General features: G+C 38.1%; 1 protein-coding gene across 5 annotated transcripts in view; it reads left to right on the forward strand.

The window, feature by feature from the left end:
- Positions 1–20851, forward strand: part of RAP1A (RAP1A, member of RAS oncogene family) — a 71156-nt gene extending 50305 nt beyond the window's left edge. For 2 of the 5 annotated variants that reach the window (XM_033092984.1, XM_033092985.1), the window contains exons 2-8: positions 1150–1233; positions 4995–5063; positions 7250–7306; positions 8360–8500; positions 10077–10220; positions 15685–15799; positions 19166–19858. In XM_033092984.1, the coding sequence (XP_032948875.1) occupies positions 1177–1233; positions 4995–5063; positions 7250–7306; positions 8360–8500; positions 10077–10220; positions 15685–15771 (555 nt within the window). In that variant the 5' untranslated portion in view covers positions 1150–1176 and the 3' untranslated portion in view covers positions 15772–15799; positions 19166–19858. Of the gene's footprint in view, positions 1–1149; positions 1234–4994; positions 5064–7249; positions 7307–8359; positions 8501–10076; positions 10221–15684; positions 15800–19165 lie in introns of all 5 variants that reach the window. The other 3 variants (XM_033092988.1, XM_033092987.1, XM_033092986.1) reach the window with 2 other exon arrangements.
- Positions 20852–23691: the final 2840 nt, after the last annotated feature.

Below are 23691 nucleotides of genomic sequence, written 5' to 3' on the forward strand. Positions count from 1 at the left end.
GTTTACCTCTGCTACTCGAGTATGAATCTTCTGGGGTTTCAAGTGAAATAATTGCCTGTTTTTCAACAAGGAGGACTTTTCTGGCCAGAACTCCCAATATTTCCTAGCACTCTGGGAATTGTTCAGCTTGTCGATCCCTGTTTATTCTTTGTCTTAACTCCTGGAGTTCATCCTGCATACCCAGCTTAATGATTGGCCAGACTCAAGTGGACCCCTGTGCAGATTTCTGGAATTTTCTGTGCATAACTCCCTCGCCTCTGGTATGCTTCTGGCCTCTGCTTGAATTCTTCCTCCCTGCGCCACAGTCGGGAAAGTGCCTGTGAACACAAAGCCAGGGCAGTTGTAGGTCTCACTTCACTTCCTTCCCACCTGTCAGAGATCACAGGCCTATACGGCTTATTGTCCAACGTCTGAAAACAGTTGTTTTCATATATTAATATTTTGTTTGCTCTTGTAGCAGGATGGCAAGTTCCATCATAGCCATTGGAAATTCTTTCCTGCCCTTTTACTTTTTAAGATAATCATAGAGATACAAAATAAAGTTTATACTCACTTTTTTTCTCTCTAGCAATTTGGGCCTTATGGAGTATATGACTAATACGTACCTATAGAGTTTTAACAATTTTACCCATAATTGCCATTCGTATCCTAATAATTTTTGAGGTAACAATTTACGTGGTTCAGCTCTAATACAATAATGAAAAAAATAGTATAGAATTACTATATGATGTTTTAAGCATATAGCATGTATGTTATATTAAAGCTCATGAATGAACTTTTCAAAAAAGTACATAAGTTGTTTAAATAATAGCTTCATAAATAATTGGGTTGATGATTGTAGCTATACCTACTAGTTTTAAGCATCTTGTTTTCTGATCAAACAGTGTTAGAACTAACATGAACGGGCTGATTGATGCTAGTCAAAGCTGATCTTTAATGAATTAAAATGCCCGGCAGCTGTCCTATAAACTTGGTTAAAATGTGCATGGTTTTGCTGTGTAGCCTCTGTCTTCCCCTCGATCGTCTTAAGGGGACAAGCAAACAAAAAACAAAATCTCATATTATTTCATGTAACATTGTACATTCTTAGGCTAATCTTAGCATCCTTATTAATTTTTTATTTTTTTATTTTTATTTTTTGTTTTTCAGATTGTCAGTATTTAAACAGACCCCATCATGCGTGAGTACAAGCTAGTGGTCCTTGGTTCAGGAGGCGTGGGGAAGTCTGCTCTGGTAAGTCAGCCACCCGACTATAACTAATTAGGATAATGCAAGAAGAACATTGGTGATGTCTTCTTGCTTGGAAACTTAGAGTCACTAAAGAGAAAAGGTAGCAGTATGTTCTATATGCCTCGTATCAAGCCCAGAGGGGACAGGATTCAGTCAGTAACCACGAGTGTGTAGTTTCGTAATGGCAGCTCATCCATTTTTTCACTTACCAAATATTTATTGGCTACTGACTGTGTATCAAGCACTAGTGTTCGTGATTCAAGAGGAATAAGATTGTTCTCATCTTTAAGAAACTTAACATTCCAGTGGGGGAGACTGATTATTATAGATACCAGTGGAGTAATTCCTACCCTACCCACACCCCAGACTAAGTGGAATGAAGGTTATTTTTTGTACATGTGCTGTATTTATTTAGTAAATATTTATTGAGCTTCTGCAATGTCAGACTCTAGGATTACAACCATCATAGTGAACAAAAACCATCATGGTCCCTTGTGGAGCTTACATTATCGTGGAGGGCACGTGATAAACACACAGTTAAACAAGGAACTACTTGATTACAATTATGAGAGAGACACTTTGAAAGAAAAGAACAGATTGTTAAGAGAGGCTCCGATGGCAAGTGCATTAAATTAGCATTTAAACAGCTAAGAGAAAGGTCACCGTTGCTGGGGCAGGAGTGAACAAGGGCCACGTGGGGAAATGAGGTGAGAGGCAGGCAGGGGCCAGATCATGAGTTGAAGACTATGTAAGAGAACTTGGAACTTATTTCTAATGACTCTGAGAAGCCATTGAAGGTAGGGTTGGAGGGTGGCAGGCGGAGGACAATTGGATATGTTTTAAAGAGAGCACTTTGATTGCTGTTAGAGCAATTTAGACAAGAGACAGAGTTGATGTGAGGGACAAGTTGGGAATGAATGCAGCAGTACCCCAGGTTGTTTGTGGGAGCTCATATTAGGGCCATGGCAGTGAAGAAGAGAAAAGTAGATGTTTTGAGAATGAAATGGGAGGTAGAGCTGACGTAACTCAGTGCTGGATTGATGTGGGGACGAGGAGAGAAGGAGCTGTCAAGGGTGACTCCCAGATTTCTAGCTGAACTGAAGTCGTGGCGGCACCATTCAGCAGAAGGGAAACACTGAAGGATGAGCAGATGTGAGAGAAAATCAAGTCATGTCAAACTTGGTATTTGTGAGATGTTCAAGTAAATACATCAAATAAACAATCGTGTCCTCGAGATAATAGCTTAAAGAGAAACTTGTGACATGATTTAGGGTGCTATGGATATATCAATAGTATTTAATTTCGTGAGAATTACATTTCTGTTGGATTGTACATTAGTACCTCTGTGGTGAATGTTTGAGAAAATCTGTCATTCTAAATGCATGTAATGTTTAATTGAGCAAGTCCCTTTCTGGAAATTTATCCCACACAAAGTTCACATGTACAAAATGACGTGTCAGGGGTATCCAGTGCAACATTCTTTACAGTGGCAAGAGTTTTGAAACAACCTAAATGCCTACTAGTAGGGGCTAGTTAAGTTTTTAATGCGTATTTTGAGTAGACTGCCAGATAACGATTAAAAACAATATAGCAGCTCTACATATATAGATGTGTAATGATACCCAAGGTGTATCATTTAGGGAGGAAAAAGTACCACTTGCGTTGTATAAAAGGGGGGAATGTTATAAAATGTAGACTGTTTCTGCAAGGTTAAATAAGCTACAGATAACAGTTACTTCCTTGGGAGTGGAATTGGGTAGCTGGGAACGATGGTGGTAGGTAGGGCTAGTTACCATTGCGTACTCTTTTGTATTTTGTCCTATGTCCATGAATTACCTTTTCAAAAACACAAATAAAATAATTAAAAATAAAAATCCTTAGGAATAAATGAGGTGGTCTAGAGAGAGATTGGAGAAAGAAGAGAACTCAGGGCTGACTTCTGAGTACCTCTCAACCTTTAAAAAGTCGGTAGGTAAGATTATAGGATCCAGCATAGAAGAATATGTCTTGTACTTGAATGTAAAGAATGTGTCTTTACTTGACAGTCACGTAAAGAAAACGAAAAGGATGATATGGGAGCATGGAGATAGCCAGCTTGATAAAAGCAGCTTCAGTACGGCGATGGTGCCATAACCGTCATGGGGGACGTTGAAGAGTCAGTGAGACCTAGGGAAATGGAACCACCATGGTAGACAGCTGAAGTTTGATTATAAGCGGGAACAGAGTACGGGGCAGAAGCTGGAGGGATCGTGGAGTTACGTAAGGGAGGTTTTTGTTTTAGGGTGAGACATAGTAAAGCATGTTTGTATGCTGGAGGCAGTAATCCAGTGGAGAGGAAAATACACAGGAGAGGGAGAGAATAATCTTTACAGAAAAGACAATAGGTGAGGAAGGAAGAAAAGGATTCAGTAGGAAAACCGAAAGGAATAAAGTGAAAGTGTGTGAATGAATGAAATGTCCCTGAGAGGATGAGATTCAGAGAAGTAATGAAAGATTGCTTTTAGTAAGAAAGAAATGAGAAGTATGGTGTTGTTTCTCATTTTTGCAAGTCTCTTATAGAAAGCACATGGGTTCTCATACCTGCTTCTGCATCCAGTTTCTTGCTATAGCATGTGTTATATATACCCTTTGGAAAATTCCATTGTAAATTTATGAGTGAGTGTATCATGGTATTATTAGGAAAATAGTTTTTTTCCTAAACCTCTGCCCTAAATCATATCAGAACCTTTGTTCTAGTCTAAAGCATAGTAGGAAGATTTTCATAATTATATGTAGTGCTAAGATGCGGTGATTAAATCTTTGATAAAAATAAAGTTTTGATGTGATTATATCCTGAGTTTCCTTAAAAGAGTAAGAGTTTAATAGGAGAAAGAACTTAGAAATTTACTACATTCAAGTGACTCTCTTTAACTCCAGCTGAAATCATGTATAAAATACGCCTCTGGGTAACTTGAGGTATAAATGATCTCCGCCTTCTTGACCTCAGTCCACATTCTTGCCCTTGCATTTAGGCAGCAGTGTACCAGACCCTGTTTTAAACCTGTCAGGAAATAGTGCGCAATCACTTTCTGTACTTCTTTTCATTTACCAAATGATAAATGCTTAGTTTCTAGTTTGCTTACAGAAATCCTAGAGATAAAAGGAGATAATCTGAAAAAAGACAAGTAGGTAGTGGTTTCCAATGAAGAGAATAAGGCTGTAGAATCAGGAAGAAAGTGTACATTGGAATCTCAGCTGGCAAATGGGAAAAACAACTACTTTCGGGGTGAACATGAAATTAGAATGTGATTATACATTTCATAAATTCTATAAATTTTACTTCTAACTTTTAAACTACTTCTAACTTTTAAAGTCTTGAAACCTTTTTTCTGTGTCCTTTGAGGGCATGAGATAAAAGTTACTTACTGTAGAAATGTACAGGAGTAATAGTTACTGATAAATTTTCATTTTTCAAAAAATTAGAATCTCTGTCCTTAATTGTATCTTCGTTATATTTTAAAACTTCATATAGTGATTATTTCACAGTGTAATGTCAGTGGCAGCACTGTTAACAGTTTTTAACATGATCACTCCCTTTCATAATAAGTGTACTCTCAGTTATGGGTGTGTCCTTATTGAAAAATAGTGATACTTTATATCTACATGTTTACCCAGAGTTTTCACATAATTTCATTTAATCTTGACCACATTGTGAGGTTAAATAACATGGACAAGGGGTTGATTTTTCTTTTAAGTCCTAACTTTTCTTTGCCTTTTTTTTCTAGACAGTTCAGTTTGTTCAGGGAATTTTTGTTGAAAAATATGACCCAACGATAGAAGACTCCTACAGAAAGGTAAAGTGTGAAACTTGTATGCACATGCTTACAAGTAGTTCCTTAGGACTTCAAAACTTGATCCATGGGATTGCTTTTTTAGAAATAGTTTTGAAAAATGATACAAATGTTCTATATCTGTTTTTAAAAGTTTCACGAAGGCAAAATATTTCTCAGAATACTCCTTAGCTGCAGAGAGCTATGTGTTCTGTTACTGATAATCTGTTCTTTAATATTTATTTTCCTGGTAAGGAATCTTTTTCATGGTAGAAAACTGCATGTAATTAGTAGGTAAATTTTTGACGAACTTTTTGTGAACTAAAATTAAGATCACTTTTATGCTTGAAGTTTTCCAGTGACTGAAAATTTTTATTTATATTCAGTTATATAATTTTAAAGCTATTTCCCCTTCAGACTATAAGAAATTAGTTGTTGGATTTCATATGATACTGTAACAGTGGATACATGTGACTATGCATTTGTCCCAACCCATAGAATAAAGCCAGCACATAAACTGTGGACTTCGGATGAGGATGACGTGTCTGTCAGTGTAGGCTCGTCTCCTGACAGGTGTGCCTCCCACTCTGGTGGGATGCGGACAGTGGGGGAGGCAGCGAGGGGCAGGAGAAGAGCGTGTGGACCTAAAACTGCTCGGAAAAGTCACGCTTATTTAAAAGGAAAAAGTTGGTCTGAACAAAAATTACTATTTTACTTAATTACAAGACTAGCTAGAATTGTGGAGAATTTTCATGATTTCATTTCCCAAATATTTTATGGGGGTGGGGGGGAGGGGCGAGAGATATTATTATTAAAAAAACTAATGGCCAGTGACATACAGAGAGAGAGAGAGAGAGAGAGAGAGAGAGAGAAAGGGAAGAAGGGGAGAGAGAGAGAGAGAGAAAGAAAGGAAGAAATTAAGTTCATCAAGCCTTGAGCCATAGTAGAGGAGCGGTTTTGTTGTCTGCAAGTGGGATACAAAATTGTGCTCTAGATACGCTGAGAAACTACAGGCCTGATTCACGAATCAGGGCATTGAGCACGCCCCCGTTTACAGACTGGGCAGGTTACACATCAGTGCCATGTGAGTGGTGGGCCACCAGTCGTGCCCCTCATCAATCCATGACCTGACCCAGAAGCAAGAGTTTAAAATAGTCCTTAGGTTAATTTTAGAAGATAGTGTTGCATTGGATTTCCCAAAAGTAAGTTGCTGGTTAAAGCTTGAACCACAAACGGAGATCTGTACCTGGAATGCTGAAGACTGAACACTTTTCTTAGTCCCTTCCTTTATTAAACATTTTCCACACGGTGGATAGTTGATATTTTCTTTAGGCCAACCTTATCTTCTTTTATAAAACACTAGGAAAATAGAATTCAGTGTATAAAATTTCACCTTCTGCGCGCAGCTTTTCCAAAGAAGTACCTTTTTCTTAGACTGAACACTTTTCTTAGTCCCTTCCTTTATTAAACATTTTCCACACGGTGGATAGTTGATATTTTCTTTAGGCCAACCTTATCTTCTTTTATAAAACACTAGGAAAATAGAATTCAGTGTATAAAATTTCACCTTCTGCGCGCAGCTTTTCCAAAGAAGTACCTTTTTCTTAAAGTCTTAAGGACTGTATGAGTTCAGTGTTACTCATTTTAGCACTTCTGTGTTCCCTTTTTCTCTTAAATTTTTCCTGTATATTAAATTTGGGATGTGACACATTTTAGTAAAACTTTTAACAACTTGAACTTGGTAAGTTGGCAACATTTGCTTTACCCCAAAAACTTTGTCTACATTTTGAACTATTTTATATGTTTGTGCTTTATTTTCTCCGAAGATAATATAAATATACATATTTTACACATATTTTTTCCTATTAAGACTATATGCCTGTTTGTTGCAGTTTTTCTTAAGTCACAGTATATGACCATTGCCCTTCTAATAATAACAAAAATCATTACTCAGAGTTTACAGTGGTCAGAAAAGAGCGAAACTCAGCATGAACAACCCTGGCTTTCATAATATTAATAGAACGAGCCTGAGACCTTCTGTCCTTAATTATAGAACCACGTTAAGTCTCAACCAGTATAGCAAGCAAACTGCTGAAGAAAGGCTTTGTAGTCGTTATAGGTACTTGGAGTGAAGAGGTGGGAGGAGAACAGACTGACATTTTGATGTTACTTTTTCTTTTTTTTTTTCCTCCCCCTTCCCCCCGCAACAGCAAGTTGAAGTAGATTGCCAACAGTGTATGCTCGAAATCCTGGATACTGCAGGAACAGTAAGGATGTTTTCTCTTTTTCATAGATTTGAATTTGTAAATAGGTTTTGTCGTCTGAATAATTCCTCTGAGTAAAAGTAATTATTCTGATGAAGAACAAATTCTCTAAATGCAGGGCTTCTTAAATTTTTCATGTTCATGAAAAGCATCTAGGACGCACTTAATGCCCATATAGCACCATCCAATTGTATGTTGAGTTCACCTGTAGAATCTGCGTGCTTTAGGTAAGGATGGTGCTGTTACTGCTTTCCCCAGTAACTGTATTACCACCCTAATCTCTTTCTTACACGTCCCACTCTCCACTCACCACCTCTTGTTTTCCCATCTCACTTCCTTTCTTACCATCAGCTTCCCTGGAGCCTGCAGTCCGTTTATCCTAACATCTTTAATTATCCATCATATCCTCAACCCCCTCTTCACACAGCTTCAAGTCCATGGTCTGTCATTATGATCAAGCCCCTGCATACATCCTCAACTCCCTTGACTTTGCATTAACCTTTGACCCAGTTAGTTGATCACTATCTTCCTGTGTAAAAATTTTATTCATTTGGCTTCCAGAGAACAGTAACTTGCATGGTTTTCTGCCTGCATCAGGGGTTACTCCCAAGTCTCCTTTCCAGATTAGCCTTCATCTCCCCAACCTCTTAGTGATGAAGAGCCTCAAGGGTTCAGAACTTGGACTTCCCTTTTTTAACAACACTACCTTGGAGGTCATCTTTAGGGAAGATGACATGGAAGGGAAGACATGAAAATAATTTACTTAGGCTCTGTATATGAAAAGCAATTCTACCCAGTTTTTCAAAATCACACAAAAGCAAATTAAGATGGTTAAGATTTCCCTTCTAATTGTAGTTTACTGTCATTGTTTCTAGTCACGTAAGTAGGCAGCATTCACCATGGCGTTTCTAGAAACCAGGTATCATGTCTTATGTTTACTGTCATGATAGCATGGAATAAAAAAATCAGTAGCTGAACTGTGATTATTCTGATTTAAGTTGTTTCAGTATATGTTCAAGAAATCATGTTTATAATTGCATATTTTTTTTATTGTAGGAGCAATTTACAGCGATGAGGGATTTGTATATGAAGAATGGCCAAGGGTTTGCACTAGTATATTCTATTACAGCTCAGTCCACATTTAATGACTTACAGGACCTGAGGGAACAGATTTTACGGGTTAAGGACACAGAAGATGTAAGTATTTTTTTCTCTGTGAGACATACTGTCATCTCTTTGTGGCCAAATAAAAAGTATCTGTTTTCTCTGTCAATAGAGTATTTGGAGGATGGATATCTATCTGCCTGAAAGGTCCCCTGTGACCAAAAATACTTTAACTTTCTAAATTTACCTACAAATGACATGCTGAGATGGTTAGAAAAGGACGACATATATGATAAAGTGCTCATTGTGGTTAATGAGTGCAGCAGAGAAGAGAGGCAGAGAAAGCTTAATAGTGGGACTCAGGCCGACCTTTGAGAGGCGCTGCTTAGTCAGAAGCAATGTTCCCAGAACCATAATAATTCGTTCGTTTCTAAACTTCTATTGGTATAGTTTTTACTTGCTGTTTTTTAAATTGCATTAGAAGATTTTAACGTTATTTTTTAGTTTTTGTTTTAGAATTCTTGTCTTAATTGATGGCTGGCATGGTTGTTGTGCCTTTCTGCAAAGGTGAAATGTATATTTTACATGTTCACCTCAGCTTCGAGCTACAGAGAATTCCTTTTCAGTTGTATAAATCAGGATATAAAATTTCGTTTGTACCTTTCTTTCTGTTTTCATGTGTTCTCTTTCATTATTAATGGGAACATATGCACCTGCTCAGGACCTTAACTTTGGGTAACACTGTAGGCGGGAGAGATTTGTACCATATGACTCATGACCAACCGTAACCTAATAAATAGTTCTCTTCCTTCCCATGACTAATTCATCTAAGAGAGTTCTGTTTTCCTAGGCAATTACATGCAAATTGCTGAACTCTGGTAGCGTTGATCTCTTCATCCCATGTAATAAACTACAAAAGATAGAGTTGTAGATGTCTAGTGTGTTTCGTCTAACTCTAACTCGTGATAAGATAGGTACAAGATCCACCATTTCCTTTAACATCTTTCTTTTGTATTGTGCCCATCACTTCACAAATGACTTTGCTCTCTGGGCACCTTTGAACTCAGGGCGTTGTACAGTTTCGTAGCAGCCTGTTTTATTGGAATTGGGGGCGTGTGGATGGACATAGCCAAGCATTTCTGGTATGGTGCAAAAGGGAAGACATAGCTGCTTTGTGGCTTTATTTCCTCCTTAACATCTCACCTAAACTGGTCTTCAGATTTGGCTGTCACACGTAGGGAAGGACCTGTCACTGTGTGGGTCTGGCCAGTACTTCCGGTATTTGTTAGGCCTGTGAGATGCAGCAGTTACACCGCAGCGAGGCCCATGAGTACGTTCCTCTCTGTGTTGCAGGAGGTTCCTTTTCCTTCAGATTTTTCTACTTGGCATTCAACTATTCATAGTAGACCACATGAGAATTTGGGGATTATATTCTTAAAATAATTTGCTGAGTCAACATAGTAGGACCTCTTCCATATTTTTTCTGTCTCTTCCCCTCCAACCACCTTCTTCCTCCCAGCACACAAATATGTGCCCTTTTTTAAGCATTTGGTGAAGTTTATAGTACTCACTAATATACATTTCAATTGGTGGCAGATAGTTGCTTGCTTAATAAGAGGCTAAGTAACAAGTATGTTAGTGTTCATTTCATGTCATTTCCTTCCCACAGGTTCCAATGATTTTGGTTGGCAATAAATGCGACCTGGAAGATGAGCGAGTAGTTGGCAAAGAACAGGGTCAGAATTTAGCAAGACAGTGGTGTAACTGTGCCTTTTTAGAATCTTCTGCAAAGTCAAAGATCAACGTTAACGAGGTAACCTACAGCTGCTAGGCAGCATGTACCAGCGCCTTTTTAGTTTCCTGTCTTTTAAGTTAACAGCCAAAAACCAGTTAAGAAAAAAATTGATTCTTTTAAATAATCTCAATTCTATCAATTTATAGAAAACACTAATTCTTAGAAACCATATTCTTGTGCTTGCATAAAACTGCTTTACTGGCTACAGTGAGGACGCTTATATTTATTTACCTTATTGGCAAAGAGGAAGTTTAAGTTAAAGAATACGTGTAAAGTCCTGCTAAGCCTCTAAATGATGAAAATGTGTATGAAAATTGTCACATCAGCCTTGTATTTTAACAATTAACCTATGCAAATATGTATAAATAGGTTGTAAAGTCAAGTAGAAAAATACAAAAATCAAAATAGTTATTATAATGAACTTAGGTTAGACAGAAAGATTTTACCTCATGGCTGTCGTAGAATTTGGTATTTTGAGTCCTGCTTCGCTTTAGTGTGTGACTGGAAGGGAGGACCTAGAACTGTAATTGACTTGGGCGCTTAGGCCTGGCGTAGCAGGTGCACAAGGCTTTTATTGTCCGTGACTTAAGCACTCCACTGTCTTGAGACCATAGCGGGGACTGGAATGCTTTACAGGTAAGCTGCCTGCCGGGGTGTACAGGGCCAGTAGTTTACTGGATCCCTAAAAGATTAGTCAGTCCCCAACGGCCACTACCAACCAAGCAAAAGCTTGAGGTTTCCTTTGCTTTTGTTTATTTTAATAGCATTTTTTTTTTTTAAGTTTCTTGGGTTTTTTGTTTGTTTGTTTGTTTGTTTTTTTAAGGAGGCACAGTTCACAGTGGCCCCTGCGGGGATCAAATTGGCAACCTTGGTGTTATCAGCACTACGTTCTAACCAACTGAGCTAACCAGCCACCCCAATTAAACCAGAGCAGGCTTTTTATTCTTTCCCAGCAGTACAGAAGCTTTACTTGCCAGTGTGCTTGCCATTTGTAGCACCCTAGGTAATCGATCAGAATTCCGATCACTTAGAACAGAACTCAGAGCCAAGAGTGGGTTAGGTTATCAGAGTCCTGTATTTTTGCTTGCTGTTCTCTGGCTTTTTCGTTCTGTACGCCATTTTGACTGTTATTACGGTTGTAGGCTATTGCCTGACTTTTGAAGTGACCAAATTAAGTATTTGGCAGGGGAAAAAAATTAAACTTGCTGCAAATCCTCTGTTTTACAAATAATTAGAAAATGTTAAAGCTTGCCATTTTTAGGTAAAACCAATTTTTATAAGTACATAAAAATAAGAAATTTGTAAATTTCGTTTATTCAGCAAATACATATTGTGTGCCTATATATGTCTGGCACTGGATTAGGCACCAGGGTAACAGACAGACACTCCTCCTGCCCTAAAGAAATTTACATCTCAGTGAGAACAAGTCCTGCTGAGATCTTCAACCACAGTTGTTTCTTACTCACTGCCAAGTAAATGAAAGGAAATGTGATATGCTTCCAGCTTCAGCTTTCTCTGTTGTAGAATTAGTTTCATAAATGTTATTTTGAAAAACGTGGCTAATCAGAAAAGTTTGATTTTCAATACAGCCTTTTCCAAAAAGAAAGGTAGCTGAGATAAAACACGTTAGGTCCGATGAATAAACTTGGCTAGGAGAACAGTAGTGCAGGGTTACTTCCGGCAGGTGAGTGGCCTTCGGGATCTGGTTGTTTGCTGTCCCTGTCCCTCACTCTCACTGGTACCACCCACCAGGTTCCCAAGTTCCTAGGGCTCGGCTGGGGCTGGGGTGCACCAGGGTCCGGGGAGCACAGGGTACAGGACATGACTTACCTGTAGGCACTTACTTGCTGCTAAACCTCCCTGTGTTGTGCTTTCCAATACAGCAGAGCTCCTTTTTTATAGCTGTTGTTCATCAGTCCTCGACATGAGCGTTCATAAAACAAAAATAGGAAAACAGTGAAATACATTAGCTATTTAAGAATATTTACTCTCTTGGAAAACATTGCAAAGTACATGCTAGGAATTATTGAGAGTGTAATATTTTGAGTTTCTTTTAATGTTTCTCTCTGTAGCCTGATAATCCAGCTACAGATTTCCTTTAATAGTTAATAGTACCTCAGACAGCTATGCTTTATAAACAAATTGTGTGATTTCTGAATGCCTGAAGATGGAAGGATCATACTTTTTTTTTTTTAATTAACAGCTGACATTCGATATTATTTTATATTAGTTTCAGGTATACAGCATAGCGGTTAGACATTTATATAACTTATGAAGTGATCCCCCCAATAAGTCTAGTACCCGCGACACCATACATAGTTATGACAATATTACTGACTATATTCTCTATGCTGTACTTTACATCCCTGTGACTATTTTGTAACTACCCTGTTTCCCCGAAAATAAGACCTAACCGGAAAATAAGCCCTAGCATGATTTTTCAGGATGACATCCCCTGAACATAAGCCCTAATGCATCTTTTGGAGCAAAAATTAATATAAGACCTGGTCTTATTTTTCGGAGAAACACAGTACCAATTTGTACTTAATCCCTTCACCTTTCTCACCCAGGCCCCCCAAACCTCCTCCCATCTGGCAACCATCAGTTTGTTTGCTGTATCTATGAGTCTGTTTCTGTTTTGTTTGTTTTGTTTTTTGTTCTTTAGATTCCACAAATAAGTGAAATTATATGATGTTTGTCTTTCTCTGACATTTCACTTAGCATAATACCCTTTAGGTCCATCCATGTTGTCACAAATGGTAAGGTTTCATTTTTTTTTTTTATGGCTGCATAACATTCCATTGTATATATGGACCAGATGGTCTTTATCCAATTGTCTATTGATGGACGCTTAGGTTGCTTCCATTATCTTGGCTATTGTAAGTAGCACTGCAGTGAACATAGGGATGCATATATCCTTTGAATCAGTGTTTTGCACTTCTTTGGATAAATACCCAGAAGTGGAATTGCTGGGTCATACGGTAGTTCCCTTTTGAATTTTTTGAGGAAACTCCAAACTTTTCTATAGTGGCTGCACCAATTTGCAAGAAGGATCATACTTGCACAAGATTCAACTTTTGGACTCAAATTTGAAATTATATAGGGGCATAACTGTTTGGCTAAATAGCTCTAATTACTGATATCTATCTATACATCTATAGCCATATATTTTTTAAATCCTTACCACACCATTCTTGCTATGTTCTGAAATAGTACATAGCTATACCAAAAGCTATCAGTCTTTATTAAGAATTAATTGTTCTCTGCCAAGAATAATTGGAATCAAGAAAGCCTAGCTGAGGAATGGCAGAGAGACTGAGAAATTATTTTGTGTTTCCTTTAGATTTTTCTATAGTTCAGAAAGATGAGGAAGAACCTAGGCTGAGGACTTTTCAGCATGTGTAACAAATACTATAGTTTGAGCTTGCCCTCATCACTAACCAGCTGCTGCTGTGAGGTAGGCAATGTTTGTCAAAGAAATTGTTGAGGATAATAGTACAAAATCAGTTACCGTTCTGTATAGCACCAGAAACCTGCAACTGGCTTGCATGAAGAAATGTGTGGGTTCGATTTATTTATTGTTTTAGTTTATCCTTTTATTATTTTTTATTTTATAGCTTGTGCATTGAGGAGAGGGAAATAATGAGAGCTTGTTCGTGGCTTATGCATATTAAGAGGGGCTTCAGCGTTGTAAAACAACGTGGATCTCAGAGTTGTGGAACAAAAACTACCATTTTGTTCATGAATTCTGTGTTTTTAACTTTCTTAGACATAAAATAATAGAGAAATTAAATGATTAGAAGAAAATGGGAGTGGGGAGGAGGGAGCAGGAAGAAAAGAATACAAACCATTTTTATAGATTTGGGGTAACCTTAGGAACATTCTAAAAAGTAAATAGAAGTTGTTTTGTCTGAGTCCATCTTAAGAAAATGTAGACCAATAATTTTTTAAATATTTTACTTTAAAAACTTACTGAAAAAATGTAAGAACAATAAAATATTTGTTTACCCTTCATCCAGATTCATCAGTGTTAACATTTTGTCACATATGTGTGCATATCACACTTCTTTACTCCTAAATATGTTAGTATACGTATCCTTAGGTCAAAGACATTCTCTTACACACCACAACACAGTTATTATAATCAAGAAAATTGATATCGACAATCCATGTTCAGTGCATATTCGAATTTTGCCAGTCGTCCCTGTAATGTCTGTAAAAGCCAGAACATTTTGATACACTTCTGCAAAGCACTATTTCTTATGATGAATAATAGTAGGAGCTTCTGTGATAATTTTTTTTTGTTTCCCATCATTAGTAAATGAGCATTTGCATTCCATAACAAAGAACCAAATTTAGCTGCTATATTTCGTGTTTCCACACTTTGGCATACTTATCACTATGAAACACATAAACACCAGAATTAAAATACTCTGCTTCTGAGAAATAAGTAGTATTGTATTTTTGTCTTTGATACCTTGCATTTTTTTTATCCAAAATGAATCCAAAAGATTTATTAACAGGTATTATTTGTCACTTAAAATCATGGGTCACAGACGTTTTCTGTTTTTCACTTTAACCAAAATTAATATCACCAAAAAAGGGGCAAGCAAAAATCATGTGTTGAGAAGAATATAATATCTTTTCTATTCTATTTCAGCCCAAGATGTATAACATGAATCTAATCATGTGGAAATATCAGGCAAACCCAGATTGAGGGAAATTCTATAAAGTTACTAGCCATTATTTTTCAGAAATGACAGTGTCACGAAAGACAAAGGCCAAGGAACTGTTCCAGATTAGAAAAGATTAAAGTGACAGGAAATTAAATGTTCTATGTGATCTTGGATGGATCCCTTCCAGGGAGGAGGCGGGGAATTACTACTATAAAGGACATTTATTCAGCTAACCAACAAGATAGGAATTTGCACTGCAGATGATTCATAGTAACGTATTAATGCTAAAATGTCTTGAATGTGATTACTGTAATGTGGTTGTGTAAGAGAATATCCTTGTTCTTAGGAAATATACACACTCAAGTTCACATGGTAAAATGTTACTAATTGGTGAATCTTGGTAAAGAATATATGTAAATTCTTGGTACTAATCTTGCAACTTTTCTGTAAGTTTGAAGTTTTTAAAAAATAGAATAAATCCAAAGAATCAAGTTGAACATTAACTTTTAATAATTATGTTTCGAAGCATACAAGATTCCATGAAGAATATAACTTCTACTTTATTTTGCACTAATTCTTTTTCTTAATTTGATATTGAATATCCAAGAGCAAATGCATTTCCTTCATTATAAATAATAAGTCCTGCTTTACCCTGAGAGTCAGCTAGAGCTTCTAAGAAACATGCCTTTACATCAAAGCAGCAAAATATAGATCCAAGAGCAGAATAATAAGGCACAGAAACAAGATTGTTTTGTGGAACGAGGTCTCAAATAATGGTTGAATAAGTACTTTTCTCTTCTTTTTAGATATTTTATGACCTGGTCAGACAGATAAATAGAAAAACACCAGTGGAAAAGAAGAAGCCTAAAAAGAAGTCATGTCTGCTGCTTTAGACCTGCAGTAGCAGCAGCTCTGAGCCAGGTAAGATGCTAAAAGCAGAACACATGCCTTTCTTGTCCTCTTATTTTGTTTTGTTTTGGGCTTTCCCCGATCTTAACCACTTCCCATTTCACCTGGTAGGGTATTTCCAGGCTTCTGTAACTTGGGAAGGTGACGAACTATAGATATGTTCGTCTGCTGGGTAAGCTTGCTCCCTACCCAGGAGATGCTACTCTGACCTGAGGCAAAGGCCATGTCTGTCTTGCTCCCCGCTGTGTCTCCAGTGCCTGGTGTAGAATGGGTATTCAAAAATGGTGGTTGAATGAATAGAATGCCCTCCAAGGTCACTCCTAAATTCATGTTGAATTGAAGAGGAGCAGTGGTTCATCTGAAACAAAAGGCTTAAGTGCACCTTTGATGATGAATTATTTTAAAGTGAACACATCAATATACGAGGTGTGATCAAAAAATACAGTGAATGTTTAAATAAAAATTTATTATAGTAAAAGACACATTTCCATTAATCCCCCTCACTACACTCTCCCTCACTTCGAACACACTTATCCCATCATTCTTGCCACTTTATGAAGCGGTTCTGGAAGTCCTCTTTCATGAGTGTCTTTAGTCGTGCTGTCGTGGCTGCCTTGATGTCCTCAGTCGATTCAAAACATTTACCTTTCATGGTCATTTTGACTTTGGGGAAGAGCCAGAAGTCGCATAGTGCCAGATCCAGTGAATAAGATAGATGAGCACACACCGTAATGTTTTTATTTGACAGAAATCGCCATACCAGAAGTGACGTGTGACACGGAGCATTGTCATGATGGAGGATAAAACCCTTTGCCCGTTTCATGCTAATGCGTTGTTCATGATCCATGCTTTATGCCACACTTCAAAATACACCTGCTCTCAACCATAGCTCATACCCAACTGACGGCACCAAACAAGTTGAAACTTGTCACACACTGTTACTAAGGTTCAGCGTGCCACTTCCCGTATTGAAGATCCCTTCCTTTCTGTTGGATGGCACTTGGCAGCGGCATTCATCAGTTTTTGATCACACCTCGTATATCCATAGGAGTCGTTCCTCCCCAGATGGAACCCCTGCCCTGATTCCTAACAACAGGGATTAGTTTTGCCTCTCTTTGAACTTAATATAAACAAAAACATGTATTATTTTATGTCTGTCTTCTTTTACTCAAATATGTGTGTTTTTGAGGATTATCCTTGCTGCATATAGCAGTAGTTCATTTTTCTTGTGTAACCATACTCTCAATATACTTGCATATTCTGCAATTGATTTACGTTTGGGTCCTTCCGGGAACTAGTGTGGGTAACTGCCGTGCACATTCTTGTACACGTCTTCATGCATGTGTGCTTGCGTTTCTGTTTGGTGTGTGTCTAGGAACGGATGACCACATGGTACGCTATATATATGGACAGTTTTAGCAGAGTCTGCTAAAAAGTTTCCCAAAGTGGTTGTACCAGTTCACACAGCTACCAGCAGTGTGTGTGTGAGTTCCACATCCTGCTCAAATGTGCTATTGTCGGTCTTTTTAACTGGAGCCACTCCGCTGGATGGGGGGTGGTCAGTGCAGTTTGGTGGTCATTTCCTCTCAGATATGGATTAACTTCTTTCGGTGTTTTGTCTTGAGGCTTCTAAGTAGTAGTTGACTTTCCCGCTTAAGTTTTCATTACATGAACCTGTTGGAAAGAAATTAGTGGCAGCATTGAAGCTGCCATCAAACCAGGCCCTATGTGACCATTTGTTTGTTTTTAACTATATATTTAATCCCCTGAACATTTTCTACTTATCTTTATCAACTGTATAAATAGTACCAAAAAAGAATATTTTTCTGTGATGGATTTAGGATGTAATTTGTACACTTGGTTTGTCCCGTGAGAGGAAATTAAACTTCCCGCGTGAGAGTTGGTTGCGCTAACTCTTGGGAGCCTCCTGGGTCTATTTAGTAGATTACCTCTTCCAGAGCACCAAGTGAACTAGCATGTGCTTCCTCAGAGATAGGCATGAGCCTCTCTCACGGGAAGCACTGTGTAGTTGTGCTCCCTTGTTAAAAGAATGTAGAGGGGAAATGGGCAGAAAGGGGGAAAGGGCTTGGGACTTGCCTCTGGGAATTGGATTCAGAAAAAACAGCTTCTGGCCAAGTGGTTGCTTTAGGCTTTTAGTGAAATCTTGATTTAATAACTATAAATCATCAGCTCCCTGAAAGTGATTGTTATTAAAATTGCTGATGTTTGTGTTTGTGTAGGTAAAAGTACAAAGGTAGGGAAAATGAGGACTCCAGTTCCTGTTCTGAAATACATTAACTCTCTTATAGTTGACTGGCTGGTTGATGCCGTCACCTTAGCTGATCTTCATTTAATTGCCAGTTCTCAGAAAATGTCCAGTAAGCTGATGTTGAAAGGAAGAGGTGCCATCTCCTGGCCTATTAAGAAAATTCACTCTTACACACCCTACTATGTATTGTGAGTTTTATCTGAGAGGAGAGAGGTCTTGGCCTAGATATAGAAATAACAGTTTCATCCTGGTTGCAGAAATTTTTAGGCTCTGATGTGTAATTCAGCTTACAGTTTATTTCATAGAAGTCCCCTGAGATCTCTGTGAATGTTTGATGATAGGTCACTTAGCAGTCAGAATACTTTGCATGCAGAGCATTTTATTGTGATTACACACTTGAAGGGTCATATTGATCCTATTGGAAAAGACTGAGATTAGGGGAAAATTTAAATAGCAGTTACAAACGTTTTTAGTAAGAGTATGTGAACCATGAGGGCAGCGTCCTAGCCTTCGCCTTCAGGCAAAATTGTATTGAAACATGTTAATCTCTTTCTAATATGTCCCACTTTTAAAAACCTAGGAAAGAAATTCTTTGTCAGGAAATTCTGCCTTTAACCTAATTCTTTTCTGCTGAACAACAAGACTAACTTTGAGTCTTCTGTCCTTGAATATGGGGCTCAGCAGCTTCTGCATCATCTCTTCTTGTCCTGACCTGTGTTAGAAGTGGGAACCCCAACAGGTACCATCACAAAGTGGTTGAGTAAAGAATTTCCCATGGAAAGTTGATGCAGGCAGGTGCCATATCCTTAGTGGAAAGGAACTTTACAAATAAGACGATAATGAGATAGAAATGAAATAATCACTGTTTTCCTCTTTAGGGACAGGACTGTCAGATATATTATGAAACACTAAGTTGTAATAAAGCTATTTTTTAAACATTTTTAAAGGGAGTTTAAAATAGCCCTGTTATTGGAGCTGTTTAGTATAACTTAGATCTCTAGTAACAATGAGCCAAAATCATTGTTTCTGTCTGTATTTATTATATGCTTGTTTAGTGCCATCTTCTGGCATCGAGAATAATACATATCTGTATTTATTCAATGTTCTAGATTACAGGAATGAAGAACTGTTGCCTAATTGGAAAGTGCCAGCATTCCAGACTTCAAAAAATAAATCTGAAGAGGCTTCTCCTGTTTTATATATTATGTGAAGAATTTAGATCTTATATTGGTTTGCACAAGTTCCCTGGAGAAAAAAATTGCTCTGTGTATATCTCTTGGAAAGTAAGACAATAGTATTTCTCCTTTGCAATAGCAGTTATAACAGATGTGAAAATAAATATACTTGACTCTAATATGATTATACAAAAGAGCATGGATGCATTTCAAATATTAGATATTGCTACTATAATCAAATGATTTCATATTGACCTTTTTATCATGATTCCTCCCTGCCAAGCACTAAAAAGTTGAACCATTATACTTTATATCTGTAATGATATAGATTACGAAATTTCCCGTCAAACTCATTGCAACAGATAACTTTTTTGAGTCATTGACTTCATTTTATATTTAAAAAATTATGAAATATCATTCTGTCATTATATTCTAATTAAAATTGTTTGTGCATAATGCTTTGGAAAAATGGGTCTTTTATAGGAAAAAAAACTGGGATAACTGATTTCTATGGCTTTCAAAGCTAAAATATATAATATACTAAACCAACTCTAATATTGCTTCTTGTGTTTTACTGTCAGATTAAATTACAGCTTTTATGGATGATTAAATTTTAGTACATTTTCATTTGGTTTGTGTGTTTTTGTTATTGTTTATCGATTTAAGCCCTTTCTTTTATAATGACCACATCATTTTAAATGCAACAAGTAGTTCCTTTCTGCCTGGTACCTGCAGAACACTTAGCAGAACCCCTAAGTAACTGGTTATTTCTCTAAGAACACACCTTGTACTTGCTGTTCTAGATATATTTGTTCCTACTATACAGTAAAATACATCAGACTACATAGAATAGTTTTGTATGTTCTCTCTTGATCTTAAAGATCGTATCTTATTGAATAAAATATCCCACTGTGTGTTATTTTTCTATGTAAAAAGATAAGTTTAGTACTGTATCAGGGTTTAACTTTTGCTATTGCAAATCTTCCACAACTTGTAATTTCATCAAGGGAATCCTTTTGCCATTGTTAATTTGTGGGTAGAAGTCCACCGATGAAATGTTATGTAAAATTTTTCAAATTTGCTTTTTAACAGATTGAAGAACCTCAGCGAAGTGGGTGAAAGTGGAAAAGCATGTAGAGGATGTGCCCGTTGCTTTTGCTTTGACTGTGTATAAAGTAGCACAGTAGTTGTAGTGTGGGAAAGATTGCTAAGTTAACATTTTAGCTGGCTGTATAGTGGTGCTTTGCTTTCCTTCCCATTTTTTTTGCATTTTTAGAAAAGATGGGGCTTAAGTAGGACATGGACCTAGGGTGATATGACTTTCGTATTCTCCATAGAGGTCGAGCACGACAGCTCGTTAGTCAGTTAAGTGCTGGAGAAGGAAAGAAACAAGCTTAGGAAACCCTGTGCCTTGTCCCCGAATATTAAGGAGGAGACCAGTCCTAGAAAGTCCAAACCATTGCTCAGGGATGTAGACGCTGTCTCTTGCAACCCAGTGCGAAGTAGTATTCATACCAGGCTGAAACTTTCCAGGAGTGTGGTCAGCCCCTCAGTTACAAACTTGAAATTGAAAACTCAGATTTCAAATGTAACCTCTGACCAACCTGAGAAAATGTTCAAGTATTGTAAAAAAAAATATTTGGAAATTGTATTCTTTTGAGTTTCTAATAAACTTAGTTACCTAATACTTTATCTTCTACTGATCCACTTATACATACGTCTGGGATCAAGGGGCCAAAAATCTAATAAATGCAATAAGTTTAAAAAAATAATAAAATAAAAAAGCGAAGCATTAGAGCCCGTGTGTCCAGGTCAGGGTGGCATGTTTTGAGGTCCTCTAAAGTCATTCTTGCTTTAAAATTCACCTCTCAGACTTTCCTTTGGACTTAAAATCATAGACACACATCTCACAAATGAGTAAACATTTCAAACTATTTCCTGTTGCATAGTTAGTTATTTGCCAGATTAAGTAGAATCCATTAAATAAGTCCCAGTAACATAAACTTGGTTCTTGTATTTTTGGAACATGGTCCATAGAGAAGGATGACAGTACACTGTATTTCTTTGTCACATCTTGTATAGTCCACTTGGGATAAAGATAGAACTGTGAAGGAAAATGCCCTTGTGACACGGTAGTATGCAGGGCGGGACCAGCTGAAATCACATACGCATTCCTCTCTGAAGGAAATCTCAGTCGCTGCTGAGCAAGATGGAAAGTTTTCCTGTTAGTGAGGGGGGTATTCTTGTATTGTCCCTGTGTGAACTCCTTAGCCTTGGTTCCAGCGGGCAAGGTGCCTGAAAATAAGATGTGTTTTTATAGCTGAAAAATCAAAAAGTCCTCAAGAATATGTGAATCTCGTAAAGTAAATACCCGAGAACTGACATCCTATTCGTACCTGTGGCTATTTATAGTATAATGGCTTTGGTTATATGAGTACCATATAACTTAAAGGAGGCTTGATGGTACAGTCGGTAGTTTGCTTTTTTCCCACTAAAACAAACACAAGTGACTTGAATGGCTTGGCAGTGCCCCCAAACAATCTAGTTTTAGAAATTAAACAGTAAGGACACCGTCTAACTACGATTTTACCTTCCACCAGGGGGTGCTTCAGTATCAGTTAACATTTCTATAAGCGTTGAATTAAATGTGCTCAAGCCATCTGTAAGCACTGAATGCCTCACAGAGGCACAAAGGCCTTCCCTGGGGAGGTTACAATCTAATTGGTCAGGGGAGATAATGTCAGCAGTTTATCAAAGGCATAAATAATACTGTAGTTGATTGAACTGGGGCCACAGGGTTACTTCTCCAGGAATATTCGGAGAAACGCGTTACTCTCTTCCCCCACAACTTTGAGCTAATCTTGTTTTGGTACCTCGCTCAACCATCAGAACTGGCCACCATTTACTCCACAGTGAAACAATCGGCTGCTTTGAAGTCAGAATGTACTTGGAAAAAGTTAATCCTTGGGAAGATACTGATCTTTATTTTATTACCAAGTTTATTAAAACACGTTACTTGAGCTGGAGCTGTTTTTTTCCACACACGAACGTTCTTCATTTTCTGCCCAACTTCAAACGGTTTGCCTCATTGTCTTCATTACAAGGTACACATGTATTTGTTGGTTCATGCGACTGGTTTTTGTTTTTAGGACTGAGGGACAGAAAGAAATAAAGATTACCTCAGTTTGTTCCTTTGTAAGCCATCATAGAATGTTAGAAGAAGGCATAAAATATGCTCTTATAAATTGTGTGTGTGGTTAAACCAAAGTGTGAAGAAATTGTCAGGTATTTGGAGGAGGAAAAGAACTCGTAAAATAACGTTTTGTTTTGTTTGGGTCTTAAACTTATTTAAGGTGCTACTTAAATGTATGTTAAAATAGCCCCTCTGGTCTCAGCTCCAAACTTAAAAGGGCAGAGGGTTTGGGTGCTTGTCCAGGATCAGGAAAGGGCCCAGCAGGCAGGGGAATGAGTGGGGCTCTGAGGCAGTCTAACCACCCAGCTTTTAGCATTTCTGTTCCCCCAAAATGCAAGTTATTTGTGGAAATGCAGTACAGACCTTGCAGAGAACATGGGTTTTTCTTCCTACACTTCCATCTTGGGTTTGTCGAACGTGCAGTCCACTTACTGAATGCCATGTTTTGCTTAAGTATTCTTGTTGAGGACCGCTGGAGACTTGGAACTGGGTGCCTAGTTCTGTTTTCCAGGGAAGGCAGCATGGATTTTGTTTTGCAGACATTCACCGGAGTTTTAAAGGGGAATTGGGGAGGGAGGAAGGATGCCAGTTCTTTGGCTTGTTAAGAAGCCCCCCTGTGGTTCTGGGCTCAAGGTGTGACACACATTTCCTGCTAATTGCTTCTCTTAAGAAGCATGGGCTTGGCTGTTCCTCTTGAGGCAAAACCGTAATAACCCTTCCCATTTTAAGCAGTGATGTGGCCCTTATTGTGAGCTGTTTTCAGTGCATTTATTTTTAAGTTTAACCATGTAAAACTTAGTGTTGGGCGTACAAAACAGAACAAGGTATGGTCATTATGGGCCTATCAGCAAGTTGGGCGTGCTTCTACTGTATGCCAGGCGCTCTTCTGCATGTTGGAGATGCAGTGGTGAATAATACAAACCCAAATCCTTCCCTCCTGGGGTTTCCTTTCAGCAGGTAGCAAGGTGTGTGTGTGTGTGTGTGTGTGTGTGTGTGTGCCATGGAGAACAGTTAAGCCGTGTAAAGGGGCAGGAGTGCTGACAGAGGGAATGGTGTGGTAGTGGGTGAAAGGTTTAGGTCTCACTGAAGTTGCCATTTGCATAAATACTTGAAACGTGCTGCCCAGACAGCTGGGGTTTGGGGAAGAATGGCCTTCCGTGCGGTGGGAAGGGTCTGTGCACATGCCATAAGGTGGACGTGTGCCTGGCATGTTGGAGGACTCACAAGGCGGCCAGCGTGAGCAAAAGGGAGGGAGGAGAAGGGGATG

The sequence above is a fragment of the Rhinolophus ferrumequinum genome, chromosome 22, assembly GCF_004115265.2.
Source record: "Rhinolophus ferrumequinum isolate MPI-CBG mRhiFer1 chromosome 22, mRhiFer1_v1.p, whole genome shotgun sequence".
Taxonomy (NCBI): Eukaryota; Metazoa; Chordata; class Mammalia; order Chiroptera; family Rhinolophidae; genus Rhinolophus; species Rhinolophus ferrumequinum.